Genomic DNA, 20,292 nt, shown 5'->3' with positions numbered 1-20,292 from the left:
TACTGCCTCTGGTTGTGCGCTCATCTTAACTGTAGAGAACTAGCTGTGTGGCCAAGGGTCGTCTGCTACAACAGTGGGAGCTTCACAGCAAAGGATATCTCCGAACACTAAATGAGTTACCAAGAAAATTTTTGCCCCTGCTCAGGGCACAGTACCATACAAAACCAGAAATACAACCGTTACCTACACCATAAAACGTTAAAAACACCACCACCTACCACTAAAAGACTGGTGGGTATTCAAATACCACAATACCCCCACCTCCCAAAGAACTCTGCACCATTATTCAAGGCAAGGAGACGAAGAAGGAAGGAATACTTCCTATACTCCCTCCCCAAATACCATGCCAGTCATCAATAGAGGTCCTAGGGTACTACAATCATTAAATGTCGTTTCCACATCTCGGAGGTAATGCAAAGCACATACAGACCTGCACCTCCAGTAAGTTGTATTTAAAGGCTAATGAAGTTGCCACGGATCTGACTTCATGCACCCTAACTTTCAAGATACAACAATCCTCCTCTCTCAATCGCGAGTGTGCTTCACAAATAGTATCCCCCAAGAAGAAGGACAGAGCACTCTTTGTAAGAGGACGAGATGGGTCCTTGACCGAAGTCCACAGATTGCTAGATGAACCCCTAATCTTCTCCATCCTGAGAAGGTAGAACTTTAGGGCTCTTACTGGGCAAGGTACCCTCTCAATCTCTTCTGGTCCGAGTGTGTTTGCTAGTCCTTCAATGCTGAAGGAACGAGGCCAGAGGTTGTTTGGGTTCTCATTCTTAGCGAGAAATCCCAAAATAAAGGAGCAGTCTGCATCACCTCCTGAAAAACTGACTCTCTTGTCAATGGCCTGAATGTCAGACTCTCTTGGCTGTTGATAAGACTACAAAAAATAGTGTCCTCGTTAAATTCCTGAATGAGGCTACATTCAGGGGCTCGAACAAGGGCCCGGAGAGCCACTTTAGGACTACATCCAAATTCCAAGAAACAAGTTCCAAATACTTTTGTTTCTTAGTGTCACAGGGCCTAATGAGGTCTGAAAGGTCTTGAATTGAGGGTATGTCTAGCTCCATATGTCTGAACACCGAGCCCAACATTGTTCTGTAGCTTTTTATGGTCGAAGAGGATAAATTCTTAAGAGTTCCTCAAGAATAAAAGAAAGTCTGCAATCACTGTCAAAGTTGTTTTAGAAGAAGAGATTCTATTACTTTTGCATCAACTTTGGAAAATTGACCACTTGCTCTGGTAGATATTAGCTGAGGATAGATGTCTACATTTTGAAATAGCCTCCGCAACTTCTCTCAAAAAACCCTTTGCTCTGAGGAGCCTTTTGACAGTTTGAATCCTGTCAGAGCCAGTGAAGACAAACCTTGATGAAAGAGTCTGAAGTGGGGTTGTCTGAGAAGCTTTTTCTTCTGAGGGAGGAGTCTTGGAAAATCTACCAGCAGATTCATTAGCTCTGGGAACCATTCCCTCAAGGGCCAAAAGGGGGCTACCAGAATCATTGATACATTCTGGTGCAGGCAAAATTGGTTTAGTAACATCCCTTTAACATCCCGAAGGGGGGGGGGGGAGGCATACAGGAACTTGTCGGACCAGTCGAGAAGCACGGCGTCTGTGGCCCATGTTTGTGGATCTGGCACTGGAGAGCAGAAAAGAGGAAGTCGACAATTTCTCGACGTCACAAAGAGATCCAACATTGGCTTTCCCCAAAGTCTCCATAGGCTTAGACAGACCAATGGATCAAGAGTCCACTCTGAGGGAATGATTTGGTTATGTCAACTTAGCTGATCCACCAAGACATTCAGTTTTCCTTGGACGAACCTGATCAACAACTTTGTATAATTCTGTTCTGCCCATAGGAGGAGGTCCCTCGCTGCCTCGCAGAGGGAAAAAGACCAAGTTCCTCCTTGTTTCCTCGTGTATGCTAGGGCCATCGTGTTGTCCGAGTGGACCGCTACCATTCTTCCACATACTTCTGTCGAAAAGGCCATTAAACCCAAGTCAATTGCCTTTAATTCTTTGACATTTATGTGCCAACTCATCTGATCTCTCGTCCACGTACCAAAGATCTCCTTGTCTCCTATAAGTGCTCCCCAACCCGAGTCTGATGCATCGGCATATGTGTTCAGGTCTGGATTCAGTGGAAACGAACTTTCTTTCCAACAACCTGTCTCTGGACTTCCACCAAAGCAGGTGCCTCTTGATTTCTTGAGTTACTGGGAACGTGAAGGAATCTGGAAATCTTTTTCTACCCCATTCCTCCTTTAAGAAAAACTGGTACACCCTCATATGCAGTCTCCCTAGGGAGACGTACTGCTCCATGGATGCTAATGTCCCTAGGAGGCTCATCCAATTGTTCACCGAACACGTCTGGAGGCTAAGCATTTCGTCTATTTTCTATAGACACGATTCCATTCTCTCCTGAGAGGGAATCTCTCCTGAGAGGGAAAAGCCCAAAAAAGATGAGAATTGAGAGTCATTCCCAAATAAAATATCTCCTTTGAAGGAGTCATCTGAGACTTCTGATGATTTATTAGTAAGCCCAAGTCTTGGGCAAGAAATAATGTTCTCAGAAGGGCCTCCGTACATTCTGCTTCGAATTGCAGCGAAGAATCCAATTGTCCAAATAAAACACTATGTTGATGCCCATCAGGTGGAGCCAACCTGCTGGGGGAGTAAGAACATGAGTGAATACTTGAAGGGCTGTTGATAGCCCGAAGCACAGGGCCTGAAACACTTGTTCCTGAAACACACATCTTAAATATTTCCGAGAGTCCAGGTGTAATGGGATGTGGAAGTAAGTTCCTAGTAGGTCTATCAAGACCACCCAGTCTCCTTGCCGAATGGATGAAAGGTTCGAATGGATTGTCTCCATTCGGAATTTTGTCTTCTGAACAAAGACATTTAAGGCGCTCACGTCCAGAACCGGCCCCCATCCCCAAGGCCTTTGGGACTACAAAAAGTTGACTGTAGAACCCTTCTGAGTTGACTTTCGGAACTACCTCTATCGCCTCCTTTTCGAGGGGAGATGAAACTTTTCTTGCAAGGGCCGAAAATTTTCTCAAACTCTTGGGGTATGCAGTTAAGGCAATCAGCGTCCTGACTACAGGAGGTCTCTCTAGGAAAAGGATCACGTAACCATTCTTTAACACTTCCACAACCCACTGCTCTGCCCCCTCTCTTGCTCCATTTCTCCCAAAACTGAAGGAGCCTGGCACCTAATGGAGTACAGGAGAATACTCAAAACACTTTCTTGAGGAAGGTTTAGAGAGGGACTTCTTAATTGTGTGGGACTGAAATCGTATGGTCGGTCTTGCTCTTGAGGAGGATCTCTGCCTACTACCACGAAAGGGAACGGGTTGGGTTGTAGAGGGGTGACGACTGAAAACCCCCCCCCGAAGGAGTTTCTTTAGGGCGCCTCGATGATTTCGCTAGATCATGTGTGGATTTCTTCTATAAAGCAGAAGAAATTTTGTTGACCGCTGAAGGAGGGAACAGACTATCTCTTGAAAGGGGAGAAAAAAGAAGTGCCAACCTCTGAACTAACGTTACTCCTTTACAGCTGAATGAACGGCATAACTCCCTGTTCTTTAACACTCCCATAGCAAACAGTGAAGTCAGCTCCTGTGCTCCGTCCCTTATTCCTTTATCCATACATGAAAGAACTCCAAAAATATCTGAAGAAAGAACCGTAGGTAAGGCGTCATATTCCTGTAATTTATGGGCGAGGGTGCCTACTGACCAGTCCAAAAAACAATCTCAAAAACTTTGAAAAGATTCTTCATCATGTGATCCATCTCTGCTGAAGAGAACATATCTTTCGCTGCAGAAAAGGCCAACCTATGGACCGAATCGATGAGGCCCGAGATGTCACTTTGGGAGGAAGCAGCCACCCGCGAGGAAGGAGCTTCTCCGGTCACGTAATACAAATATCTTCTCTTCAGAAGCCAGGAAGGAGGATAATTAAAATTGTATTTCCCTTGTTCCCTCTTACCAGCTAACCAAGTCTTGACCTCATTAAGTGCTTTCCTGGCCCTAAGTTGAAAATACCATATTCAGCAGTCTTGAAGGTCCAGTCGTGACATTGCTCAATTGAAAGGTGGACGCGGGAGACACAGGTGCAGCTGGAGAGAAAAAGGAAGGGAAACTTCGAAGAATAAAATCAAGCAGAGATGCATAAGCTGAGGGAGGAGATTCTGCTTCCTCATCTTTGCCACCTTCCTCCTCCATCTCAGATATGGGTGAAAAAGACAAGTCCTTAGAAGAAAAAGGGTGCGAAGGTTTCTTCAAAATGCCTACAATATCGTCTAGGCACCACTGTAAAGGAGCAAGCGAAGGATCCACATCTAAAATCATTGTCATTTGTTGTAACTCAGGAATGGAAGTCAAACAACTAACAGAATGTACAAACGAATCTGTTCCAGACGGTGCAACTGGGCGGTTGTCGGCTACTAAGTGGGCGCGAGCTACTGGCTGCTCGGGAGTAACTAGGCGTTCTGAAACCACTTGTGGTTCGGAAGCAACTTGACACTTCTCGCCTGAAGATGTGTGCTTCGGCGCCAAAAGACACTCGTCAACTACTGGCCGATCAGGGGCCAGCGAAGGGTCGTCCGTAGAGACGTGCACTGACATATAAGAGTGCTTACTCTTAGATACAGTTTTCGGAACCAACGTTTACCTTTCTCCTTCTACACTGGCACCTGAGAGGTGTGAAACTCATCCACAGCAGACCTTTTCAACGGCCTCAATTTGTCACTGCTACACCATTTGTGCCTCTGATTGGGGCTGGATGCATCTGAACTAGAGGAAAGGTTATGGAAACTATGAATACACCTTCCCACTGACTATCTGACGCAACCTGGGAACTGGCACCAGGCGCGCCTGAGGGGCCAACTACCCAGGGGCAGATCCCTCCGACCTCCCTTGGGCTTCCAGTATAGCTTCTCCCTGGTGTGGGGGAGTATGCCAGTGACCTCTGCCTAGGAGAATCGGCGGGTCGAGTAGCCAGCTCCTCCACCAACACTGCACTCTCGCTCGTTTCTTCCTTATTTTCCATAAAGGAATGAACAGACGCACCAATCTGGGCCACAGTATTCATCAACATATGTATCAAATTCATGATCAAATTTATGTTCCAGGATGGCAATGGCATTGGGTTCGGGAGCTGGGTAAAGGAACAGGTGGAATAGAAGCAGGACTAGTAATGGACAAGGGCTAAAGAGGTACAACTGGTGAATCGACAGAAGAATTAGCTGTATCCTGACTAACTAAACTTTTCTCACTCTTGGCTACTGCTTTTCTCTTTCTATCTCTCTCCAACTTAGTCAAATGAGAATTCAGTCTTCCATTTTTTACTGTCCCTGTCACTACATTCAGCACAAGACAAATCAACTGAACAAACTTGACCCTGCAAGCTGTACACTTAGTATATGAATCATACTTCGCTCATGTAATTCTCATATTGTAGCCTTCGCTGCAATAACAAATACTACTCGCACTACAGTTGGACATCAGTACAAGTCAAACAGTCCACAACAGTCCAAGTACAAGTCAAACAGTCCAAGTAAAAAGTCACAATCAGATTATTCAAGAAAACCTAAATGTCTAAATTGCCAAGAGGCTACCAAAGCAAAATACTTCACCAAACAGTCACAGACCATATATAGTAAAGTCCGAAGATTTCAAAACCAGCCGCAACTCGCAACCGTCATCGTAAGCCGGCAGAAACATACTGACACCCTCTGCTTGGTTGTTCCCTCTTTTCCCAAAAGTGGGCAGGTCAGTTACCTACACTGTAACTTAAATAAAAGAATTGCTACTGCGGATTTCAAAAATTTTACCTGCCAGTTAATAGAAACTGTTAGCTAAGTAATTACTTGGTAAGTTACTTATATAAAAACAGTCTACATCAATCTTTGCAAAATGAAAAAGAGAAGAAGGAAAGTCTTCTGTTGACATTTTTGTCTCTTGGTGTTAAAAATGCTTCTCAAAAGAGGTCCTCCAGGAAACAACAATCAAAGTCATTCCTTCCAATTCTCATCTTCCAAAGCACTGTCTCTGCACCAGGAGAAAATATTTCAGGAAAAGGACCTTGACAAGGATGCTAAACACAATGCCTGTGAACAGAACCTGGTAATGCCCTCAAGTGTCTTGTAGTTTGGTTTCTGTTTGGGTGGATTAATACAGTAACAAGAAATCCAGATGGTTTCTTTGGGAACTGAACATTTACAGGTAAAACATCCCATAAACAGAAACTATATATATGACACAAGCCCTAGAACTGGAAAATACTCAGGGCATTAATTACCAAAATCTTGCACTCTGGAGTAGTTCCTGTCTTGTCCCTGAAAAAATGTACTGAAGGGTTTACCAGACTAGAATAAATCAGGAGAAGCAAGTGCATGCACTCAACTCACAAAAGCTGGACAATAAGAGTATTTTCTATTGGAGCCACATGGACAGTTGCCAAGATATTACCAGAAATGGGTCCTTCCCACTTGTTCCGTGATGACACACTAAATACAGTCATCACCCTTTCCACAATATCTGCCTGTAAGTTTGATGTCTCGCTTTAACTACCCAATTAATTTGGGTCTGCACCTCAACAGGAGTACATAAACTGGACAAAAACTACACATCTAGATTACAAAAGGTGCTACCAATAGGTACTAGGTATGAAATGGTTTGTATGCACAGTACTAACGTAATAGTCTCTCATTCCACTGAAGGCCTCTGTTACTAAATATACAGAAGACTTCATACTACAGCTTGGAAGATAAGGTACATCAACTGATAATTAAAAGGTCACCATCAGCAAATTGTACCATAATTCAACCCCAAGGTTCCAAACACTTATAAATATTAGTTAAGTGTCACGAGAAGATCATAACACAATAAAGCTAACCTGTTATCTAAGTAAAGCTTGGATACCCATACAATGACTTTGAAAAAACATTAGCAAATTTGGAAAATACTGGTGTTATTAGCATAAAATATATTTAAAAAATAGTCATTTAAAACTAAAACTATAAACCAATAATCCTTGTATATAAAGAAAACCTTTCAATCACTGTAATAATTCCAGTAAAATCCACTAACTAACCCACCAAGATAAAAACATATTACAGATGCCATCTCCTACATTTAGGGAACTCATTACCCAGACACTTGAAATTATACAAACACGGTCCTGTACAGAATGTGATGACGAGAATTTGTAACTATATTATGTATTTTCCACTATATGCAAAGATCAATTAAAACACATTTTATACTATCTCTTTGCATATTTGCAGAATTCAGAAAAAATTGTAAAAAACCTACAAATGGCTACTGATTACCAAGTAATCTGCTTTATAATAACGATATAATTAACCAAACAACATATACTTACTGAAGAATTGCATTGATGTCAGGTCCCTGTTCATACTGGCTCTGTAAAATGAAGAAAAATAATAAGTAAGATGTTCAAATACACCTCCAATCACCCTATTCTGATAAAAGGTAATTCTGTATTAGTATTTTCCTTCACCATTAAGGGGCTTTTTAACATATTCCTAATACTGTGCTGTATTAATTCTGTACAGTACATGCAATTTATTGTTGTAGCCAATGGCAAGGTAAGTTAAACAAAGCAATGTTTTTCACGAACACAGTTAATGAACTTGTTATTTAGAGTTACCAGTACATATAAAACCTAAATAGTCTGCTAAGGAATGGGAAGTCAATTAGGGAAATTAAGCACATAAATTATTTCACAAAGGAGATGTAAGTAAAGCAGGAAAATTATGGGATTCCAGTACCTTTCTTTTTACAATCATATATGGTTTCCTATATAATATCCTTATTCTCTACGCCCTTATATGGGTGAGGCTATTCAAGGTGGAAACGTCTTTTATTTCTGTACCCTGTCAACTACCCAGAACTTTCATTCCCTTCCCGTAATAATTTTATTTCTCATTAAAAGAATGCAGTATTCACTTGGTATATGAAAATTCAGTAAGTAGGAATAGAGAATATTAAATTTTACAAATATTTTTTTAGAAAATGTATAATTCCTTAGTTATTAAAATCAGAGTAGGCTATCTATGCTAGGCGTATTCTTTAGCAACCGTGGATTCCATCATGATATGAACACAAGCAGCACTAAGCATGGGAGGCACAAGAGCAATCCACAATCAGGAAATCCTCTGACTGTACTGGATTGGGCAATGCCAGTATAGTACTAGTATGGGCAGAATCAAGAACAAGATGGGCTCAAGTTCACCATCACATGGAGAACAGGCCATACCAGGCGCAAGATGCGTAAGACTGTTATGGGGGAAGACAAACTGTCTTGTGACCACAATCTATACCAAGAACTCCCAACCACAAGGTAAGCCCCTACTCGTACAGAATACAAAACTGAGCAGCAAGATGACCAGCCTTGCACCCGAAAACCAGCTCGATGACAAGGTAACCAGGAGGCAGTGCTAGTCATGAGCACATTAACCAGCAGGAGCACAAATAGTGTGCCAGATTTCAGCCGAGTACAGCATGCATAGTACATGACACTAAAGGGGTAAGGGTGCCATTGAGGGATTCTTTCTATAAGCACAGAATAAACTATGAATCCTCAATTACCTGTAATTCAAGACAATTCATGGGCAATGCACACCCGTGAAACACAACCACCCATGGAAGTACCTACTCAAAAAAGGGGTTCCTTCACCAAGGATAAGACTGCTCAACAAGCAAGCTAATCTAATGTCACCAAGACCTTCAGCAACAATGCTATTCATCGATCAGCAACTGACCAGTACGGCACATAGAGACCGTTCTTGTCACAGAATACGTTGGACAAAATTTGTCACAAAAGCTGGTGGTGCTGAGTCATGGTTATGCAAAAATATGCATTGCACATGATGTGAAAGTACAAGTATGCTAAACATAAGAGAGAAAAGACTTTTAACCAGAGAAAAATATCAACCATCAACACTGAACCTGTAGAATGCAACAGCAACTGAAATTAACATGAAGAATGGTAACTAGCCTATAAAAGAACCAAGACTGTAGTCAACCTGATCCATAATGTAATACATTTGCACCTCAACTTAACTTATCAGTCTGTTAAGTAACAAAGACTATAATATAGCCTCCACTTAAAAAGTTCCTAGATATCTTACAGCTATAATTCCACAATTTATGACCTAAACTAAGCTTAGCTTTAACTTAACAATCAATATAAGAGATTATTTAAAAATGTACCACATCTAAAATGGTGGTGTACAAAAAAATCCTAATAATGTAGCTGATTAGTATAAAAGTCTGTCAAGTTGAGGTTTACTGTACCATAAGTAAACCAAGCAAAATTAAAATTAATCAAAGGACTGATCATTACTGGGTCCAAGGATCATCCTGTAACAGAATATTGTTTAACAATACACGTCACAAATATTATTTTCCCAAAGTGAGTGTTCTTAGATGGTCCGGTAGGAAGAACTGTGACTAGGCTGACCACCTTCTCCCAAATTTGATCCCTAGGGGAGGCAAGATCAATGTTCTCCTACAGGAAAAGGAACACCGAAGGAATCCCAATGGACAGCCCAGGACTCCCAGCCATCCCTATCTTAACAGCCAGTAGGCCAAGGCACATGGGGACAGGAGGAAGGAAAAAGGGGGGAAAGACAGAAACACTACTTTCCTTCTCTCAGCTGCGCTTCTCCATCCACTCCCTGCTGCATCAGCGAAGCTAAGTAGCACAATAGCCAGAGCAGCCAAGGAGTCATGATGAAACAGGGACTCAAGGGAATGGGCTCTTGGCCAAAACCAAAAGACCCCTGGAAAAGAATTCCTGGTTCACCCTACACCTAAAAGGAAACTCAACTAACTATCCAGAGTTTTTATAATAGAATCCAACATCTTTTGTAAGGGCACAAACAACTGGGACAGAAGAGATCATACATGAACATTTATAATCACTACCTTGGCTGTAAGATAAGAAGTGCAAAGAACTCCTCCTCTCCAAACATACTGCAAGCATCAACAGGTTTATGGGGGGACATTTAATGGTATGTGTCAGTCCCTTACAAGAACATGAGGAAAAACCCTAGACACGAGCAAGCTCATGACCTGCAAAAGAAGGTAACAAGAAGGAAGCAACAGAGGAATGTAATGCTTCCACAGCCCTTCTACTAAAATCCTCTACTAACCTCAAGGAAACTTCATGGATGACACAGCAAATCTACATAAGGAATTAAACCAATGTGAATCTTCCATGGAAGCCTAAATCCACGGTATAGTCAACGCATTTTAAAAACATCACTTGGCCACAGCCCCTTCCCCTGGCACCGTAGTTAATTCATGACATTATAATACTGCACTCTCAGACAACATCAGTTGCTGCTTGGCTATGACGCTGATAACATCGAAAGGTTGTTCATTCAATATTCATTCAATAACTAAATGAGGCTCTACAACCTGTAAATTGGTACTTACTTTTGTACAACTGTTCTATCAACATACAGGCAGTCCCCGGTTATCAGCGGGGGTTCTGTTCCAACGGCAAGACGATAAGCGAAAATCGCCAATAACCGAAAATCGGCAATTTTCGGCACTGAGTATCGGTGCCTTTGTTAGGTATGTATCTGTGACAATACCCAATAATCGACAACGATAAGCGGATATCGGCACCAAAAATCGCTGATTTTCATTGCTAGACAAGCACTGAAAATCGGGATTGCCGATAACCGGGGACTCCCTGTACTTTTGAAAGTTCCCTCTTCACGACAACAGAAACAGTAATTCTCTCTCTCTCTCTCTCTCTGTGCGTCAATGACCGCTGCAACTCGCTCATCCCAGGGGAAGGGGTAGGGGTGGTACTGGATGACATCCTCCCCTTCTCAATGCATGAGGGTCTCTGAATCTTGCATGATCTTCCAAGTCTGGCTCACGATAAGGACAGTGCTGCCAGCTGTATGAGTAATATTGTAAAAGAGGGGAGAGAGTTAGGCTGGGGAGGTGGGGTTGGGTAGGGAGGATGTGGGTCTGGCCGAGTGATACTGTATTCTTAAAATGCATCGACTATAGGTCATGAAAACAAACCAACAGCTCCCTTAACTCCTCTTCCAGGAAGCAGTCACAGACTGGCACCTCTCCTAAAGACAGGAAAAGCTCACAGAAAATCACAAACAATAAGCCAAAGAAGAAATTTCTGTGACCATAGTACTCCAATCACAGGATATCGTAAACAACAAACTAGAGGAGAAGACTCCTGATGGCCCACCATCATAAGTAGATCACTGGGGGCCAACCATCACAGCTTCAGGGACCACCAAAACAAACTGGTGAATGTGCCCATAAAACAAGCTACTCCAAGGACATGCTGCAACTTCTCTGACCGTGCTGATACAAGAATCTGTTGGAAAGACTTTTGCTGCTGCATTGTCATCAGAATGTACAGGTCCTTAGAAGCTTGAGCATGAAATCAGTCTCTCCCAGTTTATTATGATTCCCAGATCATGACAAATACAAGGCAGTGGTCTTTGTCTTGTAGCAACTGTACCTACAACGATACCATAACCATCCCATCACCAATACTTCCTGAAAAGCCAACATAGAAACCTCATACAGGCAGTCCCTCGTTAATGGCGGGGGTTCCGTTTCGCCGGCGTGACGATAAGTGAAAATCGCCAATAAACAAAAATTGGCAATTTTCGGGGCTTATCGGCACTGATAACCGGGTATCAGTGCCCCTGTTAGGTATGTATTGGTGCCAATAAGTGGAAATCGGCACAAAAAATCACTGATTTTCGTTGCTAGACAAGTGACATAAAACTGGATCGCCGATAACAAGGCTGATGATGTCCAACATGATGCATGTTATGCACATTATCTCTATCTTGCTGTAAGTCTGAAGCACAAAATCATTCAATGGAAAGATCTATGATTAGCCTCCAACCTCCTGTCAACTTTTCCACTGAGAAAAGCCAACTATAGAACCCGAGGACTGGCCATCAAGAATTTCAAGCATGTTCTTCTCCAGCACCAATTTTACCTCTATAGACGTGGCCACAGTTTTTGGCAATCCAAGAAGGTAGGCCAGAAAGTGGCTCAGCAGGTAAGAGAGGAGAGGGCAGTGGGCCTTGAAAGGTAGCCTGTAACCATCTGAAGGGACACAAAGACAAGACTATCAAGACCATACACCCACCGCTGACACCCTTCCTATTGACATGGAAGGTATTTCCCTGCTCACAGCAGCTGGAGGGGGAACACTTACCTCAGCATCCCCATCCCTTCTTCCCATTGCCTACTCTTCTGGCCTGAAAGGCTGAAGAGGCTGGGAGGACTTTGGGTCTTTTTGTGAGGAAGAATATTGAACTTCCTTTCACGGTTTAGAGGACTGAGCCTTCCTTGAACCAAATACTGTACTGTACTGCAAGCATGGTTGTCCCAAAAGACCTGGATGTGGTTCCCTTCCAAGTTCCCGAGGACCTGAGCGACGCCACACAGTGGAATTGTGTCCTCCAGCATGTAACCTTCTCCACAGGTTCTGAAGGAGAATGACCCTCTGGCCCTAACAGATCCCTCACAAACTGCAAACATCCTGTCCTGAACAAAAGAAAACAGACACATCACTCCTCCTCAGTAGATCACTCTGGGATTCATGGATGAGAATGATCAGACCTAAAAGTGCTGACCATATGCCCAAGCCATAGATGAGGATGGAACAAAGTGGGCATGATCCAAACTAGTTAACAACTTAGGCACTTCCCTAAGATCAGACAAAACCAATTTAGTAGGACTTGGCAAGCAGCCCTGAGCACTACTGTGCACACATGCACCCTTCTCCAAGAACAAGTTCCAGAGAATGTGAGAATGTAACAGCATAGGACCAGAGGATAGCGCCAATTCACCCCAATGTACCTCTGGGGCTGCACGAGCAACAAGGGGAGAGTCAAAAGTCCTCCTCTCCTTGGCCAGTAATCATGAGCAGGGTCATGGACCAACGGGTCAATCCTGCCTACACTAAGTCTCATAGGGAGAGAAAAAAAAATTGCCATCTCCCTCCAGAAAAGTGAGGCACTCACAGGAAAGCCACCTTTTGATTAGCCTTCTAGGACTAATACTACATGTGCATCTTATGAGAAGGTGCAAAAGAAGAGGTCAGCAACTAGGAGGAAGAAAAGACACTTCAGCTTTTGAGCCTTATTCTGACCTTGAGTCACATTCTTCCTTTCTATGACAGCTGAGAGTGAAGAAAAGACACTTCAACTTTTGTGCCTTATTCTGACCTTGAGTCACATTCTTCCTTTCTATGACAGCTGAGAGTGAAGTAAAGGTAAAAAAACAACAAAGCATATCAATAACAGCCAAAGAAGAAGCCTTGGAGGCTTCCCTGAAAGGTATAATGACAGCAACAGAAGGGTCAAGGAGTTGACCTCCTAAACACAAACTGCAGCAAACACCATCATTGGACACATTAGCCAAAATGGTCTGTAAGTGAAAAGAATGAAGGGTCAACTAGACTACCAATAGTAGGACACACCAACTTAAGGTACTCCAGACCCTCTGTTAATATACCCAGAAAAGCATGCACAGCATGAACAGGTATGACAAAACTCAATCACACACATGGATCTCATCAAGGGACGCACACCAGGGGTGTCACTGTCAAAAAACACCCCCAAAGGGGAGCATAACAAGTAGGGGCATCAGGCAAGGAAAGATCAACACAGTTCAGCAATGTCAAAGGGGGTTTTTAAAACTGGTTCAAATAAACAACTGAGTATTACTAAGCCTGGATAGTGTCAAGAGTAGGTGTGCACTATTCAGACCTGCACCATCCATGACAGACAAAACATGTTTTGACGTGTACACTGGGACTTAACTTAAAAAATATAAACAATGCATGATGAAAACTACACTAGGGCATGCTTTATGTATTCAGCAATGATTCTTGAAAAAATCACAGATAACAATAAAACCTAAGGCATTCAAATTACAGCATAAGAGAACATCCTGTTAAATCTCCTATAAGATTAGGACGTGTACTGTCTATGAAACAGACTGACAAATAAGCAACTATCAAGCACTAATAAAAACTCACCATTTAAAAACTGGAAAATGTTTATTCATGTACCAAACAGGTTTTATATCCAGCATAAGAAAATAAGCTGCATGTAAATGAGGGTTTGTACTTGAGCATGAACATGCATCTTGAGGTGACGGACGAATGGGGAGCCAATTACTCAACAACTAAGAACAGAAACACCACAACGCCATAAACATGAAGACCTTAAGCATGAGGAATACTATGAAAACTGCAGAAAAAGTGTGCATAGGCTTCTCATAAAGCATGCAAAGCTGCCAAAAAACATTAAATTGCAAACATCAAGAAAAAAGTATGCAACATTGTAAAAATGTAAAACTGCAAACTCCAAGAAAATAAACTAAGCAAAGTAGCAAAAGTGATAAAACTGTGCAAACTCCATGAAAACAAAGTAAAGTATTAAAAAATGTAAAATGTGCAAAAACCACCACGCAGTTTCAAAAGCATAGCATGCAAGGCTGCAAAAAACTGTTAAAAAGTGTAATGCTATATTAAAAAAACAAAGAGCTCTTAATCATATTGCAAAAAAAATAATTCATGCATTGCAGAAAACTTGTGCATGCATAAGCAGCAGATAACAAAAACTGTGTAAATGGCTCCAATATTAAGTAGAATTACTTTAACCAAAGATATAAAGTGGAGCCCCGCCTATTCACGGTTCCGGATTCGCAGCTTCACCTACTGTATTTGTGGATTTTACTGCAGAACGTACATACGCATTATTCGTGCGGAAAATTCACCTGCTCGCGGTATTTTACATTTAGAAATATCCACTAATTACTGTACTTTCATATCATTTTCGTGACTAAATGCATTTTTTGTGATAAAACTATTAAAATACTCGGGTACAAGTGTTTTCAGATGTTTTTTGGTGTTTGAACTCAAAATAGGCAGTTAGGCTATACGCATTTTTAAAGTGGTGTCAAGTATTCACTCATTTTAGCTACTCACGAGGGGTTGTGGTACCCATCCCCTGCGAATACCGGGGGTCGACTGTATACTGTATATATTTCAGTTAAGAGCAAACATGAAGAAAAATTCAACTGCTTTTCAAATTTTCCCAAACTTTATATTATTCTAACTGCAGAGGAGATATATACAGTATGTAATTAAATCCTCATGTAACCCATTGCAATGAAAACACTTTTATCAGGATATAATATGCTTTAAATTTCAACAGCTTATGAAAATTGAAGGCCCTGAATAGGTAGCAAATTTAGTAAATCGTAATTCTACAACTACAACTCAACTATTTTTTAAACACTTGGTATACTGCACACACACTAGTAAACTGGCTTTAAACATTTCAATGTAAACTGTGTAACATACTAAACAGGTGGATAAGAAGGAATATTGGTTAGGTTTTAGGCAATTTTATGATTTTTTTTTTATAAACGTCTCTTATTCTGTAACTTGTAATTATATATCTACCGTACAGATAATGGGAATAAAATACTTGGAATTTTCTAGAATGAATAAAAAAGCTAGTTTCACCATCATTTGATGGGTCTCTACGCAATATAATGCATTATATTAAAATTTTCTATGTATTGTGCATATCTACTCAATACATATATTGCACTGCATTAATCTAAGCAATTCTGTTTAAAAGTAAAAACAAAGGAAAAATGGAAAAAACTTGAAAATGAGGGAGAACTACAAGCCACTAAGCTCTGTGAATCACTGATCATTTATCCTTCATGGACAACCAACAGCACTGACCAGTATGGATCCCCTAAATACTCACTTTTGTGCAAAGAATAACTGTTCCTATGGACTAAAAGTCATTCACCTGGTAATTAAATCTGCCTTCTAACTTATCCAACATGGGATGATGAATTAATGCTGACTGAATTAATGCTAACTGAAGACATCAAATGGGGATCCAATAGACTGACCAAACAATTATCTACAAAAACATTGTTTTTTCCATTTTTCTATAAATCAATATTAATGGCTTTGAGCATAGGCTAGTTGCATATGAAGCAGCTCAGATAAGATATATTTAACATTTCATTACCTTACATAGTAAGGTAGGCCTAAATGTGAGTGAAAAGCAGGAGAAAAACTGACAGCAACTATAAAGGCTACAATAAGTGAAAAGCATCACTGAAGCAAAAAAGGCAAGCAATTATCATACAAGCTAAAAATACATTAAACTACAAGCACTACAACAATTAAAACTGCAAGCAATCACTATGAATAGCCAAAAATGCACGATAAGCAACAGTTCATTAAAAACTGAAAGCAATTTCTTAGAAGCTAATTCTTGGTAATGCTCAAGAAGTGGATAGAGAACGGAAGTCTACATCAACTTTCAGTAAGCCTAATAAAAGAAATGAGGATCAATTTCCATTAAACTGGTCTGAACAAACTGTAAACAGAATAAACTTCCATTTTAGATTGTTCATTGTATAGCCTCTAAACTGTAGTCAGTCACTGATATTCAAGAATAAAATTCCCAGGCACTTAAACACTGACAACATCTGACACGGCAGTGTCCTTACCCACCATGAACAAACTTTTAGCTAATCTTATTACTTTATAAATTAAATATTCCAACTTATAACTGTACAAGTCATTTATACTAAATATAATTCTATGCATTATTCATAATGTCTGCATTTTCCTGTTATTTGCAGTCAGTAAAATTAAAACATTTTTCAAAAGCTATCAGCACATGCAGGTAAACCAATGGCCGACTGTACAGTTATAATACAAATACCATAATCTGATCCTAATAGCTATGACAAATTGCAGAACTAAAAAAACTGGCAATGGGATTTTATAAAGGAAAATCCATAAGTGTGTTACCTTCTGTTAAGTTCCCTTGATTCTCACTAAAAAGAATGAACTAGCTCAGGCTATGCCTACTCTACAGTACACTTTCCAAGCCATTTAGGCGATATTCTCTAGTTAAAAACATAAGAAAAGAGGCACAACGATATCTTCAAAATTACTTCACCTAACATACCTGAATAATTATTGCTAACCTGAACTTCCCACAATCTTGCTGGAATGTAAACATCTATTTTTACAAAATAGACAAAATAATATAGTAATTACATCTGTATGTGTCATTATTTATGATTACAAAAATAAAAATGAGGGTTTATATATAAATTATATAATCTATATCTACACAATGGTAAAATGTCAGATAAACATATCTGAAGAGGAATATTTTTACATTTATGACAACTAATAGCACTACTTTACAACACTGAATTTCATAATTAACGCTTTTCCATCATGAAGTTTTATGCTTATGTGATGACTGGTATATTAAATGTATATGCAGACATTAATCTTATATTTCCTTACTTATCAGTAAAGAAATGTATACATGCAAAGAATACCTGTCCCATGTCAAAACTGGTATATATTCAGACTAGTTAGTTCAGTAATAATGTTCACACATTAGCCTAATGTGAAAATTTACATTTAACTCATTTCTTTATAAATGATTCAATATTTTTTATGTTTATTGATTCCTATCATATGCCTCGTGTTAATGTATTGGCCAATGTTTATATTTGTACATTCGAGCCACAGCTATGAACCACCTACCCAATGAACTTCACTTAGCAAGTGCCCTTCCCAACCTGGATATGACTTGGGTGAGGATTTCCAAGCTTCTTCAGTTTACAGTAGTCTATATGAATAACACACCTAATCTATGTAATAATTTGTACCTCAGCACCGATATAGGCTTTGACTAAGCTACAGCTGTCATTGTTACAGAACTGCACTTCCTAAATTGGGGCACAGGCAGTGTCTAAAATGCCCCACCAGAGTTCAACACTTGAGCATTTCAAATAAAAAATTTTAATATAAAAAGAAAAATATCAAACTATGCTATCCTACAAATGAAACCTAACCATCCATCATGCTCTAACCTTAATTTGGTTAGAATATGCCAGACCCGATACTTTAAGGCACTGATAAACAAAAATGACAAAGAATTACCATAACAGGATTACATCCTAATATAAACTCAATTACAGAGCAACCTCCTAACTGACCTGAGAACTTCACTAAACCTAAAACCAATCTTAATCCCCATAAGTTAAAAGTCATCTAGCCTAAGACACCATGTACTAGAAACTACTAAAGTAGTCTTACTGCATATGTTGTTTGTATTCACCTAATGTTTAGCTACGTAAAATTCCACAAATTTTAAGGGATGGGGATATTGTATACTGATAACTCCAGCTTATAACTGTACAATAGTAGGATAGCTTGCATATTCAAAGTCAGGGTAAGCCAGTTGGCTGGGGCATAGCCCACCAAATAGGCCTATTCAAATTAGGCCAGGCTTAACCAAACCATATGGTTGGCTCACTTGTGTAATTTGTTACAGCCAGTACTGTAAAATGTAAATGTGGGCAACTTTTATAAGGTTTATTCTTTAAAATAAAGTGATCAATAAAAATGTCACAAATGTAGGCTAGTTACCAATGGACTGATACACTGAAGCAATTTTATTTCATTTGCTTTGTTTACATGCTGCCATATTTATTATCATGTATTTTTCTGGTTGTAATTAGTTTGTGACCTGCAATCTGTGTATCTTTTTAATAACTAATAACCTAAAATGGCTACCAGTTTCTATAGGCTGGTTAGGATAAGAAGAACTATGTGTTTAATTCAATAATGAAAATGTTTGAAAAAGCAAAAGTCATCAATTACTGTCACAGTTAATTTTGTAATTATCTTAAAAGAAAAACTGACAGATGGCACATAGCATTAGTTAGCAACTTGAAAATTACTCACAACAAAATAGCCTAGCTTATGGTGGCATACTTTAACTAAAGCCATAATTTCTGCATCACAGCTTTATGTTGTGGAAATTATGCGATTTACAAGTTAATATTAGCTGTCACCTATCATGACCACCATAGAAATAATGTAACATAGGATGGTTCGGATTAACTTTTTTCCTGTTGCAGCCTAAATTCATAGAAACTAAAGTACTACTACTGGAAAGCACAGACTTGCCCCAAATCAATGCTACCTTGGTTTATAACATTGGCTAGCAACCTTGACCTACGACAGGCTACCCTTGAAAATTTTATGCTCAGCAACCATAAGCTACAAGCAGAGGTCAACTTAACCTTCAAGATATCCAGAGCACAAGTGGAAAGGAATTTAGGCTTTAATGCTACAACAAACTCACGCTATCAAGATTGACCCAAAGGGAAATTTGACCTAGCATAACCTAGCCTATGATTCGCCTAAGCTAGGTTACATTAACTCTGGCTAGGCTGGGTGATTTAACAAGAAGCTGATCCAAATTTATTTTTTCCTCGTTTCAATCTTTTAATCAGGCTACTGAAAACTACAAGGGAAAACGTAGTACGAAACGAAACAAACACGAAAGCAATCACACACCGAGGGTTTTTTTGCCCCCCAGATTTCGTCATGGCTGTAATGGGTAAAGAAGTGGGATTCTCTTACTTCTTCCACTTCAATGGCATCGTCGTCGGACTGGTCACATTCTATGGCGTCTTCCTCTTGCAATTCTAAATCGAAAACTCCAGGCGCCGCCATTTTAACACATGAAAAAAACACTTTTATCACTGAATGATCACTCCGTTGGCCCCAGATATCGGACCTCTCTCACCACCATAACCAAAACAAGCACAGATGGGAACGATCTCATGTGCGATCGGCAGCAGCGAGGGTTCGGGACCGAAACTGGTTCGGAACTTCGGACCTGCTTCGCCGACGCTCCTTAATGTAAACTTTCTCAGTGGCTTGGAAATGAAGCTGAAACCGGTCAGGACCTACACCTACAGTCTCTCATGTTTCTTCCACCTGCGGTGATGTGTGATCAACGAATCGCATGTTTAAGTGCTTATTTTAATCCTCAGCGCTCGTAAATGTTCCGTCCCTTTCGAAGTAGGTTCGAGACGACATACTGACCTCGTTTTCTCTTACTATTTTTGTGTACTCGCGAGCTCCTTGGGTACGTTTTCTTTATATTATTATTGATATAAGAGCACCCTTCCTTTTAAAATAACAAATAATCTATGCAAATACTTGCCACACAATGCAATCAAATTGTTCTAAACAACAACAAAACGTTAAAAATTAAATCGATTTGAAGGCCTTATCCCTGGCATAACTTGCACGTTGTGCAGATCAAACGTTGCCAAATAAAGTTATCTGTCCAGGAGAATGAATGGAGAATGACG

General features: G+C 40.3%; 1 protein-coding gene across 2 annotated transcripts in view; it reads right to left on the bottom strand.

Annotated features, from left to right (window-relative positions):
* Nucleotides 1-20,058, bottom strand: part of LOC136836044 (ribosomal protein S6 kinase beta-1-like) — a 61,052-nt gene extending 40,994 nt beyond the window's left edge. Inside the window, exons 1-2 of one of the 2 annotated variants that reach the window (XM_067099926.1) lie at nt 19,553-20,058; nt 7,397-7,437 (exon numbers count right to left, since the gene is read on the bottom strand). In XM_067099926.1, coding sequence (XP_066956027.1) covers nt 7,397-7,437; nt 19,553-19,645 — 134 coding nt within the window. In that variant the 5' untranslated portion in view covers nt 19,646-20,058. Of the gene's footprint in view, nt 1-7,396; nt 7,438-19,486 lie in introns of both variants that reach the window. The other variant, XM_067099925.1, reaches the window with a different exon arrangement.
* Nucleotides 20,059-20,292: the final 234 nt, after the last annotated feature.

The sequence above is a fragment of the Macrobrachium rosenbergii genome, chromosome 56 (genome assembly GCF_040412425.1).
Source record: "Macrobrachium rosenbergii isolate ZJJX-2024 chromosome 56, ASM4041242v1, whole genome shotgun sequence".
In the NCBI taxonomy this organism is placed as follows: Eukaryota; Metazoa; Arthropoda; class Malacostraca; order Decapoda; family Palaemonidae; genus Macrobrachium; species Macrobrachium rosenbergii.
This window is presented reverse-complemented; position numbering and strand designations above follow the sequence as displayed.